This window comes from Panthera uncia (assembly GCF_023721935.1).
Source record: "Panthera uncia isolate 11264 chromosome B3 unlocalized genomic scaffold, Puncia_PCG_1.0 HiC_scaffold_1, whole genome shotgun sequence".
NCBI lineage: Eukaryota > Metazoa > Chordata > Mammalia > Carnivora > Felidae > Panthera > Panthera uncia.
This window is the reverse complement of record NW_026057582.1, coordinates 85171085-85185842: the sequence shown is the minus strand read 5'-3', so window position 1 is coordinate 85185842 and position 14758 is coordinate 85171085. Positions and strand designations below refer to the sequence as shown.

The 14758-nt window shown below is 37.5% G+C and overlaps 1 protein-coding gene across 1 annotated transcript in view; it reads left to right on the top strand.

The window, feature by feature from the left end:
* Positions 1 to 14758, top strand: part of UBR1 (ubiquitin protein ligase E3 component n-recognin 1) — a 133136-nt gene that overhangs the window by 26219 nt on the left and 92159 nt on the right. Inside the window, exon 4 of the mRNA XM_049613461.1 lies at positions 9875 to 9985. Within this exon, the coding sequence (XP_049469418.1) occupies positions 9875 to 9985 (111 nt within the window). The remainder of the gene's footprint in view (positions 1 to 9874; positions 9986 to 14758) is intronic.

Here is a 14758-nt window from a genome sequence, read left to right as displayed (position 1 = left end):
TTTCTTTTCTTTTCTTTTCTTTTCTTTTCTTTTCTTTTCTTTTCTTTCAAGAGTGAGCCAGGGAGGGGCAGAAAGAATCCAAAGCAGTCTGGGTGCTGTCAGCACAGAGCCTAAGATGGGGCTCAATATTGCCCCATGATACCATGACCTGCACAGAAATCAAGAGTCAGATGCTCAACCAACTGAGCACCCCTAAAGATTATTATTATTTTTTTTTAGCTTTCCAAGGGTTAATAGTGATCTGATTTTTGTGACTTGCTCAGTTTTTAATATTTTCAGTATTAATTCACTTCCAAATTGGCACCAATTGTCTAAATCTCCTCCAAGATGTTCTTTTTTTTTTTTTTTAAATATGTATTTATTTTTGAGAAAGAGACAGAGTGTGAGTGGGGGAGGGGCAGAGAGAGGGAGACACAGAATCCAAAGCAGTCTTCAGGCTCTGAGCTGTCAGCCAGAGCCCAATGCAGGGCTCAAACCCACGAACCGTGAGATCTTGACCTGAGCCGAAGTCGGACGCTCAACCGACTGAGCCACCCAGGCACCCCAAGATTATTTTTAGCGTAGATAAATGTTTCCTTTATCTAAAATGAGGAAAGTGAGTTACAAAAAACAATATATAGGCATACCTCATTTTATTGCATTTCACCTAATTATGCTTTGCAGACTGTGTTTTTTACAATTGAAGGTTTGTGGCAACCCTGAGTCAAATAAGTCTATTGGTACCATTTTTCCAACAGCATTTCCTCGCTCCGTGTCTCTGTGTCACATTTTGGTAATTCTTGCAGTATTTCAGACTTTTTCACTATTATTGTACTTGTTACGGTGGTCAATGATATTTGGTGTTGTAATTGTTTGGCGCTGTCACTAACTGCACCCATGTAAAATGGCAAACTTAACTGATACAGGTGTGTGTGTTCTGACTGCGCCATTCGCTGGCCATTTCTCCATCTCCCTCACTCTACTCAGGCCTACCTATTCCCTGAGATTCAAATGTATTGAAATCATGCCAGTTAATAACCCTGCAATGACCTCTAAGTGTTCAAGTGAAAGGAATAATCACGTGTTTCTCATGTTAAAAGCTAGAAATGATTAAGCTTAGTTGGGAAGGTATGTTTAAAGCTGAGTTGGGGTGAAAGCCGATTTGCTAAGTGTGCTAGTTTGCTAAGTTATGAAGGCAAAGGAAGAGGTTTTATTTATTTATTTTTTAAATCTTTTTATTTATTTGTGAGACAGAGACTGAGCCTGAGCAGTAGAGAGGCAGAGAGAGAGGGAGACACAGAATCCCAAGCATGCTCCAGGCTCTGAGCTGTCAGCGCACAGCCCAACCCGGGGCTCGAACTCATGGACTGTGAGATCATGACCTGAGCTGAAGTCGGACACTTAACCGACTGAGCCACCCAGGCGCCCCCCCCCCTTTTTTTTAATGTTTATTTATTTTGTGAGAGAGAGACAGGGTGAGCAGAGAAGAGGGTAAGGGAGAGAGAAAGGGAAACACAGAATCTGAAGTAGGCTCCGGGCTCTGAGCTGTCAGCACCGAGCTTGATGTGGGGCTCAAATTCAGATCTCAAGATTATGACCTGAGCCAAAGTCAGGCGCTTAACCCACTGAGGCATCCAGGTGCCCCGAGAAAGTCAAACAGCCTTATTGCTGTTATGGAGAAAATCTGAGTGTTCTGGATAGAAGATCAAATCAGCCACAGCATTCCCTTAAGCCAAAGCTTAATCCCATCCAGAGCAAGGCCCTAACTCTCCTCAGTTCTGTAAAGGATAATATAAAGTGCAAGGTGAAGCAGCAAGTGCTAATGTAGAAGCTGCAGCACATTATCCAGAAGATCTAGCTAAGATCATTAATGAAGGTGGCTACACTCAACAACAGATTTGCAATGTAGACAGAATAGCCTTGTATTGGAAGAAGATGCCATCTAGAACTTTCATAGCTAGAAAGAAGTCAATGCCTGGCTTCAAGACTTCAAAGGACATACTGACTTTCTTGTTAGGGGCTAATGCAACTGATGTCTTAAAGGTGAACCCAGTGCTCATTTACATTTTTTTAATTTTGTTTATTTATTTAAAGTAATCTCTACATGCAACATGGGGCTCAAACTCATGACCCCAAGATCAAGAGTCACATGCTCTTCTGATGGAGCAGGGCAGGCACCCCTACACTTCTGAAAATCCTAGAGCCCTTAAGAATTACACTAAATCTAGTTTGCCTATGCTCTATAAATGGAACAACAAAGCCTGGATGACAGTATATCTGTTTACAACATGGTTTGCTGAATATGTTAAGCCAACTGCTGAGACCTACTGCTCAGAAAAAGATTCTTTCAAAATATGACTGCTCATTGACAATGCACCTGGGTAACAAAGAGCTCTGATGGAGATGTACAATGAGATGAATGTTGTTTCATGCCTGCTAACACAACATCCATTCTGCAGCCCATAGATCAAGGAGTCATTTCAACTTGTAAGTCTTACTATTTAAGAAATACTATAGTCCTAAAGCTATTGTTGTTATAGATAGTAGTTCCTCTGATGGATCTGGGAAAAGTACATTGAAAAGTTTATGGAAAGGATTCATCACTTTAGATGCCATTAAAAACATTCATGATTTCGGGGCGCCTGGGTGGCTTGGTCGGGTAAGTCCGACTTCGGCTCAGGTCATGATCTCACGGTCCGTGAGTTCGAGCCCCACGTCGGGCTCTGTGCTGACAGCTCAGAGCCTGGAGCCTGTTTCAGATTCTGTGTCTCCCTCTCTCTCTGCTCCTCCCCTGTTCATGCTCTGTCTCTCTCTGTCTCAAAAATGAATAAACGTTAAAAAAAAATTAAAAAAAAAAAAAAGAACATTCATGATTTCATGCGAAGAGCAAGAAACATGAACAGGAATTTGGAAAAAGTTGATTCCAACCATCATGGATGACTTTGAGCATTTCAGGACTTTGGTGGAGAAAGTTAACTGCAGATGTGGAAATAACAAGAGAACTAGTCTGTGAAGTGGAGGCTGAAGATGTGACTGAATTGCTGCAGTCTCATGATCAAACTAATTAATGGATGAGGAGTTGATTTTTGGTAAATGAGCAGAGAAAGTGGTTTCTTGAGATGGAATCTATTCCTGGTAAAGATTGTTGAAATGATGACAAAATATCCCATAAACTTAGTTGATAAATTAGTAGCAGGGTTTGAGAGGATTGACTTCAATTTTGAAAGAAGTTCTAGTGTAGAACATCAAACAGCATTGTGTGGAACAGAGGAATTGTTCATGAAAGAAAGAGTCTATCAGTGTGGCATACTTCATTGTTGTCTTATTTTAAGAACGTGACACAGCCACTCCTTCTTCAGCAAACACCACCCTGATCAGTCAGCAGCCATCAACATCAGGGTAAGATCCTCCACCTGCAAAAAGATTACAATTCACTGAAAGTTTAGATGATGGTTAGCATTTTTAACAATAAAGTATTTTTATATTAAGGTATGTATATCATATTTTAGACATAATGACACTTAAAAACTTAGACAATAGACTACAGTGTAGTATAAAGTTTATTTATTTTGAGGAGAGAGCATGTGTGTGAGCAGGAGAGGGACAGAAAGAGGGAAAGGGAGAGAGAGAGAACCCCAAGCAGGCTCCACACTGTCGGTGCGCATGAAGCCTGATGCAGGGCTTGAACTCACGAACCATGAGATCATGATGTGTGCCGAAATCAATAGTTGGATGCTCAACCGAGACACCCAAGAGCCCCTCTCATGGTATACTTTTATATGGAAAAAGCAAAATATGTAAAATTATGCATTCGATTTTTGGTGTTTCTTTTAAAACATATTGTGGATATAATGTTTAACCATAATTTATTTGAACTATTATTGGGGGAATGTAATTAGGATTCAGTTTCTTTTTTTAATGGTAAGCATTGCATTGTTGCTATAAACATCTTTATGTGTGAATCACTTTTCTATATGTCGGATTATTTTCTTAGGATAAGTTCTCAGAAGTGGAATTATTGGATTAAAAAATAAAGACATTTCAGAAAATAAAAAAAAAAAAACAAGCCACAGACTAGATGAAAGTCTTTGCAATACACATATGTGGTAAAGGAGTGGTATCCGAAACATACAAAGTACTCTTAAATAATAAGGTGAACAACACATTTAAAAAACGGGCAAAAGATCTGAAACAAACTTTACCAAGAAAATATATAAATGGCCAATGAGTACATGAAAAATGCTCACCATCATATGTTATTAAATTAAAACAAAAATGAAGTACCACTCCACACATATTAGAATGGCCCAAATCCAGCATCAAATGCTGATGAGTATGGGAGCAACAGAAATGCAGAATAGTACTTTGGAAGACAGTTTGGCAGTTTCTTATAGAAGAATACTGGGGTGCCTGGGTGACTCAGTTGGTTGAGCATCCAGCTCTTGATTTCAGTTGGGTCATTGTATCCTGGTTCATGGGATCAAGCCTTGTGTAGGGCTGCCAGTGGGCTGTGTGCTGGTAGTGCAGAACCTGCTTGGAATTCTCTCTCTCTCTCTCTCTCTCTCTGCTCCTGCCTTGATCTCACATGTGTGCTTTCTCTCTCTCAAAATACATAAACTACAAAAAAAAAAAAAAAAGTTGCAGTTGGGTGGCTCAGTCAGTTAAGCATCCAACTCTCGATTTCAGCTCAGGTCACGATCTCACGGTTTATGAGTTCACGTCCCACATTGGGCTCTGTGCTGACCTCACAGAGCCTGTCTTGGATTCTCTGTCTCCCTCTCTCTGCCCCTCACTCGGTCTCTCCTAAAAATAAATAAACATTAAATAATAAAAATAAATAAACATACTGTAACCATACAATCCAGGAGTTGTGTTCCTTGATATTTACCCAAATAAACTGAAAACTTATGTCCATACAAAAAAGTGCACAAGAATGATTATAGCAGCTTTATTCATATTTGCCAAAATTTGGAAGCATCCAAGATGTCCATAATAGATGAATGGATAAACCAACTTTGGTATACCAATACAATGGAATATCCTTCAGTGATAAAAAGAAATGAGCTACTAAAAGAGAGGGCAAGACCCTAAATGCATATTACAAAGTGAAAGAAGCCACTGTGCAAGGCTATATACTGTGTGATTCCACCTGTATCACAGTCTGGGAAAGGCAACACTGTGGAGGCTGTAAAAAGATTCGCTATTCCCAGGGCCTGGGAGATGATGGTGGAAGGGATGGAGGAATGAATAGGTGGAGCACAGAGGGGGTGTTTATTCTGTGTGATACCGTAGTGGTATATACATGTCATTATTAATTTGTTAGAACCAAAAAAGTGTACAACACAGAGAACCCTAATGTGAATTATGGACTCTAGTTAATAATAATGTATCAAAAAATAATGTGTCAACTTTGACTTCTCAGTTGCAACAAATGTACCACTCTAAGGCAAGCTGTCAATAGTAGGGGAAACTGTGTGGTCAGGGGAAGAAGGAATATATGGGAACTCGGTATTTATTGCTTAATGTTTCTTTAAACTTACAACTGTTGTAAAAAACAAAGAAGGTTCTTAGTATATTTTGCCTAATTGCTTCAGGAAAGAATTTTACTGAATGTGTTACAAGTAGTGGTACAAAAACCTTCAGAACCTGCAAAAACCTTTAATCCTTTAAACAGAAAATTTTCAAACTGAACCCAGCTTAAAAAAATGTTTTCCCAGTTTTATTGAACTGTATTTTTTTTTATTTAATGTTTCTCTTTGTTTATTTTGGAATGGTGGCTACTTAACTTTGCCATATTCCTGGATAATAGGAACAAGGTCTTTGTTTATTTTGCCACCATCCTTGCTGAAAGGACAGGATCATTGGTTTGATAAGTAGATTAAATTCTAAGAAGCAAAGATCACAATAATGTAACTTTGATCGAATAAAACCAAAATAGTGGCTGAGTTCATCTAACTAGGGTCTTTTTGTATCTTGGAAGCTGATAACAAATCAGGCCAGCTTATAACCGGTATCATTTTATTGAACACATTCCAGAGTCAATTAGAATAAATGTGGGGAAGAAAACAAAGCCCACTACCTGTCTTCTTTTTCCGTGTCCCCTTCCTGTGTATGTCTCTATCTTCATTTGCTAAATTGCAATGATACATTTATGTACCCTTCATCCCCATCTGACCATAAGCTCTCCAGGACAAGGCCCAGGTCTCATGTACTTTGTACCTTTGTGTCTTTCGTAGTACCTGGGACATAAATGCTTTCAACAAATGTTTCTTGAAATGTTAGGATCCAAAGGACTAACACTAAGGATCCATAGACCTGATGTCTAACATTTAATTATAAAAATAAATGGGGGGTGGGGGGGCGCCTGGGTGGCTCAGTCATTTGAGCATCTGACTCTTGGTTTCAGTGCAGGTCATCTCACTATTCATGAGTTCGAGCCTTTACTTTTGACTTGTTCTTAACTCTGCAATTAAATTTGTAAAATGTTCACCCTCTATCCTTTTTCTAAAGTCTTCCTAGTCACCTCTTGGTCAGATGAAGCCCATCCTCTAGGGTTTGCTGAACTAAAGTTTGTGGGTTAAATCTGATTTGCTACCAGTTTTGTATGGCCTACAAGCTAAGTATGTTTTTATATCTCTAGATGGCTGGGAAAAAGATAAGAAAAATAATATTTTGTGATACATGAAAATTATGTGAAATTAAAAGTCCTATTTCATGGTACATAAAAATTATATAAAAATAAAATTCTGGTGCCCATAAATAAAGTTTTATTGGAACATAGCAATGCTTATTTATTTATTTGTTGTCTATGGCTACTTCTGCACTACAGCAGTAGAACTGAGTAATTCAGCAGAGACTGTATGACTTGCAAAGCCTAACATATTCACATATTCATGTCTGTTTCTTTATACATAAAGCTCCCGAACGCTCTTCAAGTAGATTCCTCAGGAAGGGTGCATATATACAGTATTCCCTAAGTGATGACACGTTCAAAATTCTATTTTTATAGCTTGGTTGGAGACCATATCCTTGGTTTGCATTTTCTTTGCTTGAAAACAGAGCCTTGCTGTTGTCTTGTTTTACATGTTGCTATTGAGAAGCCTGTTACCAGTCTAGTTTTCTTGCTATTATGTTATTTCATCTTTTTGCCAGAAGGCCTCAGGACTTTTATCTTTAAAGTCTAGCAATTTTAGGGGCACCCGGGTGACTCAGTTGATTAATTGTCCAACTTCAGCTCAGGTCATGATTTTGCAGTTTGTGGGTTCAAGCCCCGGGTCGGGCTGTGTGCTGACAGCTCAGAGCCTGGAGCCTGCTTTGGATTCTGTGTGTGTGTCTCTCTCTCTGCCTCTCTCCCGCTCATGCCCTATCTCTCTCTCTCTCTCTCTCTCTCTCTCTCTCTCTCTCTCTCTCTCTCAAAAGTAAACATTAAAAAATAAAAATAAATTCTAACAATTTTAGTAGGATATACTTCAGAGTTGATGATACTGGGTTGAGTTTTAGTTATTCATGAGTGCTTTCAGTGTTTAGATTTAAGTCTTTTATTTTCAGGAAGTTTCCTTAGATTACAATGGGGGTTTCTGTTTTTGTGTTTTGAGAGAGAGAGAGCATGAACAGGGGAAGGGCTGAGGGAGAGAGAGAATCTTAAGCAGGCTCCACACGGAACACAGAGGAGCCCAATGTGGGACTCCATCTCACAACTGAGATAATGACCTGAGCTGAAATCAAGAGTGGGATGCCTAGGGGCGCCTGGGTAGCTCATTCAGTTGAGCATCCAACTTCAGCTCAGGTCATGATCTCACAGCTTGTGAGTTCGAGCCCCATGTTGGGCTCTGTGCTGACAGCTCAGAGCCTGGAGCCTGCTTCTGCTTCTATGTCTCCCTCTCTGCCCCTAACCCACTCGCATTCTGTCTCTGTCTCTCTCAAAAATAAATAAACATTAAAAAAAAAAAAAAAAAGAGTGGGATGCCTAACCAACTGAGCCACCCAGGCGCCCCAGATTATAGTTTTAAATAACAGCTCTATTCCATTGTTTAGATTTTCTTCTTTTGTGACTCCATTTATACTTAGCTTGGCTCTTTTATGTCTATCTTCTGTTGCAACCACTTTCTCTCTGACCCTGTATGTCTTTGCTTCATTGCATTATCATTTCTTGATTATTTTCCTGCTTGTTTCAATGCTGTTTATTTTTCATTTGAGTCTTTTGTCTTGGATACCTTGTAATTTAGAATTCACTTCAAGTAGGAATTTCTAGTTTTCTGCTATTTTTTCCCCGAGTTCAGTCAAGTCTCATATTCCTTTTGTGTCCATGTCTGATCTTAGTTTCTGTATTTCTAATTAAAGGTGCTTTAATCCGATTAAAGGCTTTCATATCCAGCAAATGTTTGTTTGAGGCATGTAATTAAGTTTAGAGCATTACATTACAGTTTTCTTCAGTTTGTGGTTGGGCTTTGGCTCTGACTGCATTTTTTGCCTTTCTTTTTTGGTAATAGTTTTGTATATATATTTAAAATTTTTTTAATGTTTGCTTTTGAGAGAGAGAGAGAGAGAAAGAGAGAGAGAGAGTGGGGGGGAGGGGCAGAGAGAGAGGGAGGCACAGAATCCAAACCAGGCTCTAGGCTGTCAGCTGTCAGCACAGTGCCCAACATGGGGCTTGAACCCACAAACCACAAGATCATGACCTGAGCCGAAGGTGGACACTTAACTGACTGAGCCACCCAGGCACCCTGGTTATAGTTTTGAATGAATATGGTCTGTTTCTTCTTTTTCATTTCATGGACAGGGTTTACAAGTGCTGTTTTCTGTCAGTTCTGCCCTCTTCTGTGTAATTTCTTTTATAGATGATGTTGAGAGTAGAGGTGGGATGAGAGCATTTGGCATGTGTTGTTTCTCATTTCTGTAGGATCCTTAATTTTTCCTTCTTGTTTCCTTTTTTCATTTACTGGCAAATCTTTAAGGGCTTATCACCTTTTTTTCTGTATTTCATTTTCCTACAAAAGCAATGCTTCTCTGAGGTTGCTACTGCTGGTCCTACTCACTTTTGATCTCTTTGTCTGTGAACGCCCAAGTCTCAACCTGTGTTCAATAGTTGTTCCTCAGCACGATTTTGGGCATGATTTTGTCTGTGCTTCATCTAAGTTCTCTGTACCCATCTCTTCTCTTTCATGGAATCTCTTAAGCTCCTTTCTCGTCTGCATTTATAAGCTTGAAGTAATAGGCAAAGGAACTTTAATGGAACAAATCATTTGAAGATTGTGGCATTTATTTTTCATCTCTCAGTAATGCTGTGGACATGAGTCATGTGGTTTTAGTGCTTTCCTTGTTCATTGTATGTTTTGGAGGGGGGAATTTGGGGAGAGATTCAAAATTAGGCCATTGTCATCATCCTCTATCCGGATTCACATATCTGCATTATTTTTTTGTTTGCAGGAACCTTCAAAGGAAAAGGGTTGTAAAAAATTTAGGTACAATGGAACATCAAATAATTGTAAATATTGTATACATTTCTTCAACATATAAGTATTATTATAATGAGTTTTAGAAGTGTGTTTAAGCAGAAAAATCTCATTACTCGAGCATTTTAGGTGTTGTATGGTGGTTTTTTTTTTTTTTTGCATACTTCACAATCTGTTCTCCATTAGTACACAATTTTAAAAATTGTTATTTAAAAATGAGATGTTTCAAAGCATGTTTCAAAATTTTATCACTTTGAAGGCTCATTTTTGTTATGATTAAGTATTTAGATTATTTTCTTGTTAACCAAAATGGTTTCGGATATATTTTCTATTTCATTAAAGGCAAGTAATGTTTAAGTATTGGGGAGTATTGAGTCATCTTTATCCTTTCTTGCTTTGTAAGATGTTTTGAAATCAAGACAAACTCATTTTTCATTTGTCAGATGCATACTTCTACTGGAGGGGGATTTTGTGACTGTGGAGACACAGAGGCATGGAAAACAGGCCCTTTTTGTATAATTCATGAACCTGGAAGAGCAGGTACCACAAAAGAGGTAAGGAATATTATTTTTAAAAATTGCTAATTATTTTAAGCGCGATACAATTAGATGGAGATAAATGTTATGTGTGTGGATTAAACTCAATTCCATTAAGAATCCTGAGTTTTATGTTCCAGTATTTAAATGTAAGGAGTTTTATTCCACTCTGTGTTCTTTATTTGTCTAAAGAAAGAGTGAATTTCTTGGTTCTATTTGTTAAGCAGTCAATTTGAGAAGTAAGAATGAACAATATATAAGCCTAAAAGAGCAAATGGAACAGTAGAATTGACACATAACTTTAATAATGCTTTTCTTAAAGAAAAAAATAGTCAACAAATTGATTATCCATTATATATCCTAATCAAGAAAAAGTGGGCAAGCCCAGATACAGACAATTAGGAAGGAGAATGGGAAAATAACTATAGACCCATAGACAAAGAAGAAATTGAAAGGATTATAAAAGACTCTTTACATGACTGTGCAAATACATTTGAAGATGGATCATTTTATCAAATAATATACAATTTTATAATTTATTCAAACAAAGAGAAAACATAAACAGTTAATAACCATTGAAGAAATTCAGAATATAGTCTGTCACAAGAAAGTACTTCCCTAAAAAATGCTGTGTTCAAATGGTTTCACAGAGTAATCCTTTTCAAAACTGCAAGAAATGGTTTTAGTAGTCTTTAAACTGTTCCATGTAGTCCTATAGCAGTGAAGACCCTTAGCGCCCAGATTTTGATGTCTTTAAGTAGCATTACTCACTAAAAGAAATCAGGGCTTATAAAAATACCTGACCAGGTGAAAATACATTATCAGGGAATAGGTAAGCTTGTGAGGATGGGTTTGTATCAAAAGAATCTAGGATCTAACTTGAAAGAGCTGTCACTGATCTGAGTTGGGCAATTGGAGTATCAAAATAATACTAATAAGTAACTACTATAATTGAATGAATCAAAGTACATGAAAATTCATGAATTCCTAATAAAACTTATAGAGAGCTTAAATAAAAAAATAATGTTGCCAAGTCACTGGTTCATTGCTATGGTGATGGTTGTTATGTAATTTCTTCACTCTAAAAATTGGTAAAGGGAATGAACTAAGCATTTATTCTACTTTTTCGATAGGAATTGTATTCCGTTGTAAACAAGTATTACCAGTATATGAGGTAAAGCTCTTCTTTTTTTTTTTTTTTTTAACGTTTATTTATTTTTGAGACAGAGAGAGACAGAGCATGAACGGGGGAGGGGCAGAGAGAGAGGGAGACACAGAACCGGAAGCAGGCTCCAGGCTCTGAGCCATCAGCCCAGAGCCCGACGCGGGGCTCGAACCCACAGACCGCGAGATTGTGACCTGAGCTGAAGTCGGATGCTTAACCGACTGAGCCACCCAGGCGCTCCTAAAGCTCTTCTTTCTAGATGCATGCTACCTCCCTAATAGAGAAGATTTAGTAGAATTAGAATAATTAACATTTTTTATTTAAAAAAATTGTTTTTAATGTTTATTTTTGAGAGAGAGAGAAAGAGACAGAGCATGAGTGGGGGAGGGGCAGAGAGAGAGGGAGACACAGAATCCGAAACAGGCTTCAGGCTCCGAGCTGAGAGCACACAGCCCGACGCAGGGCTCGAACTCACAGACTGAGATGAGAGATCATGACCCAAGCCGAAGTCAGACGCTCAACCGACTGAGCCACAGAGGCGCCCCATCATTTAAAAATTTTTTTTAAATGTTTATTTATTTTTGAGAGAGAGAGAGAGAGAGACAGAGCATGAGTGGGGGAGGGCACAGAGAGAGGGAGACACAGAATCCGAAGCAGGCCCCAGGCTCCGAGCTGTCAGCATAGAGCCCGACAAGGGGCTCAAACTCACAAGCCGTGAGATCATGACCTGAGCCGAAGTTGGACACTCAACCAACTGAGACACCCAAGCGCCCCTAGAATAATTAACATTTTGCAAACCCTAAGGAAATATTTGATTCAGACAAGGATCATTAATAGATGCTAAACCCATTAAGACATCAGTTGATAAGGAACAGTATTCACATAGTTCTAAATTGTCATCTCATAGATTACCTGCTAGTCATAAAGGAAAAAAGTGAAACTTTATAATGGAGGTATCATACTGTCATCTCCTGAAACTAATCATCAATATTAGCATCATTACTAATAGGGCAATATGGCATAATGAGTCTCTTCATAGCATATAAAATAAAGTCCATAGGTTAACATCTAAAAATCAGTTAATATAATACACCATATTAAAAAAAAAACCCCAAACCACAAGATCATCTTACTAGATGTAGCAAAAGCCTTTTACTAAAGCCGGCACACTTTCATCATAAAAAAGACTTAAACTTATAAGGAACTTCCTCAACCCTGATAGAGGACGTATATGGAAAACCTCACAGCTATTAGATACTTTCCCCTTAAGATCAGGAACAAGACAAAGATTCTGCTCTTGCCACATCTATTTAATACTCTATTGGAGGTTCTAGCTAGGGCAATTAGTAATGCAAGAAAAAGAAAAGGCATCCAGATTGGAAAGGAAAAAATAAAACCAGCTCTCTTTGCAGATTAACATGACTTTGTATATGGAAAATCTTAAGGAATCCACAAAAAAAAAATTATTAGAACTAATAAGTTCAGCAAGAATGTAGGATACAAGATAATTATACAGAAATTACTTATATTTTTATACATCAGTTTTGAAAAATCTGAAGAAGAAATTGAGAAAAAAATCCACATTTACTATTGTATCAAATAGAATAAAATATTTAGAAATACCAAAAGCAGTATAAAATTTATATTCTGAAAACTGTTGAACACTGTTGAAAGAAATTCAAGATCTCAATAAATGGAAAAACATCCTATGTTTCTGGATTAGAAGACTTACAGGTTTTTTTTTTTTAAGTTTTTATTTTAATTCCAGTTAACATACAGTATAACGTTAGTTTCAGGTGTACAATATAGTGGTTCAACACTTCCATACTTTACCCAGTGCTCGTCATGACAAGTGTACTCCTTAATCTCCATCACCTACTTCTCCCATCCCCACCCGCTCCTCACCTCCCCTCTGGTAACCATCAGTTTGTTCTGTATAGTTAAGAGTGTGTTTCTTGGTTTGCCTCTCTCTTTTTTTCCCCTTTGCTCGTTTGTTTTGTTTCTTAAATTCTGCATGAGTGAAATCAGATGGTATTTGGAAGACTTAAAATTGTTAATGTAGCAGTACAATGGGTGTTTTTTTTCCCAACACCATCAAGTCATCAAACTCAGTTCTCTGTTGACACTGACCTAGGTCCCATAAATTTAGCTCAACCCTGACACTGTCTGCCTGGCAATAAGCATTAGATCCCACAGGCTAAGATCTTTCAGCTCTCTGAGTGTACCACCTTCCCCAAATCTCTGTGTGTTCACCAACCCAGAAGTACTCCATATTCTGTCCTTTTGGGTTTCACTACATAGGGGCATGGTTGATTAAATCATGGTCACCCAGCCCCCATCTTAGATGCTTTCTAAAAGTCACTTCAATAGCACAATGTAAGACTTTTAAAAATTCCTCATCCCTTTGGAAATTCCAAGAGTTTCAGGAGCTCTGAACCAGAAACAGTGAAGACCAAATATATTTCTTACTATAAATCACATCAAAGGCCATACTCCCCAAGTTGATGTACAGATTCAGCACAATTGCTATCAGAATTACAGCTGGGAATTTTTTTTCTCTCTCTCTTTTTAAATTGACAGGCTTACTCTAAAATTTATATTGAATTCTAAGAGACCCAGAATAGCCAAAACAACCTTGGAAAAGAACAGACTTGGAAGACTCACACTTCCCTATTTCAAAACCTACTACAAAGCAACAGTAATCAAGACAGTGTGGTATGACATAATGATAAGCATAGAGATCATGAGAATAGATTTGAGAGCTCGGAAGTAAACCCACATGTCTGTGGTCAACTGTTTTTCAACTAGAATACAAAGGCCATTCACTAGGGAATACTGTTTTTTATCAAATGGTACCAGAACAACTGGATATCCCCATGCAAAAGAATGAATCTGGATCCCTAGCTCACACTGTACACAAAAATTAATTCAAAATGGGTCAAAGACCTAAATGTGAGAGCTAAAACTATAAAACTCTTAGAAGAAAATAGAGGGTAAATCATCATGACCTCAGATTTGGCAGTGGATTGATAGATATGACAGCAGAAGCCTGAGTAATAAAAGAAAGAATAGATAATTGGACTTCATCAAAGGACACTGTCAAGAAAATGAAAAGCCTATAGAATGGGAAAAATATGTTTGCAAATCATATTATCTGATAAGGAACTTATATCTAGAACTTACATAATATATTAGTATTATTGTAATTAAATAGTATTATTATAGGATAATGTAATATTCATATAGTATTCATAATAAATTATAGCATTCATAATAAATTATAGTATTCATAATAAAATATAGTATTCATAATAAAAGGTAGAAACAACCCAACTGCCCATCAGCTGATAAATGGATAAACAAATATGGGTAAATTGATATAATGTATTATTTGGCTCTAAAAGAGAGGTAATGAAACATACTTCAATTTGAAGGAACCTTAAAAGTATTATGCTAAGTGAAAGAAGCCAGTTACAAAAGATCACATATGATTACATTTATTTTATTTTATTTTATTTTATTTTATTTTATTTTATTTTATTTTATTATTTTTAACATGAAATTTATTGTCAAATTGGTTTCCATGCAACACCCAGTGCTGATCCCAACAGGTGCCCTCCTCAATA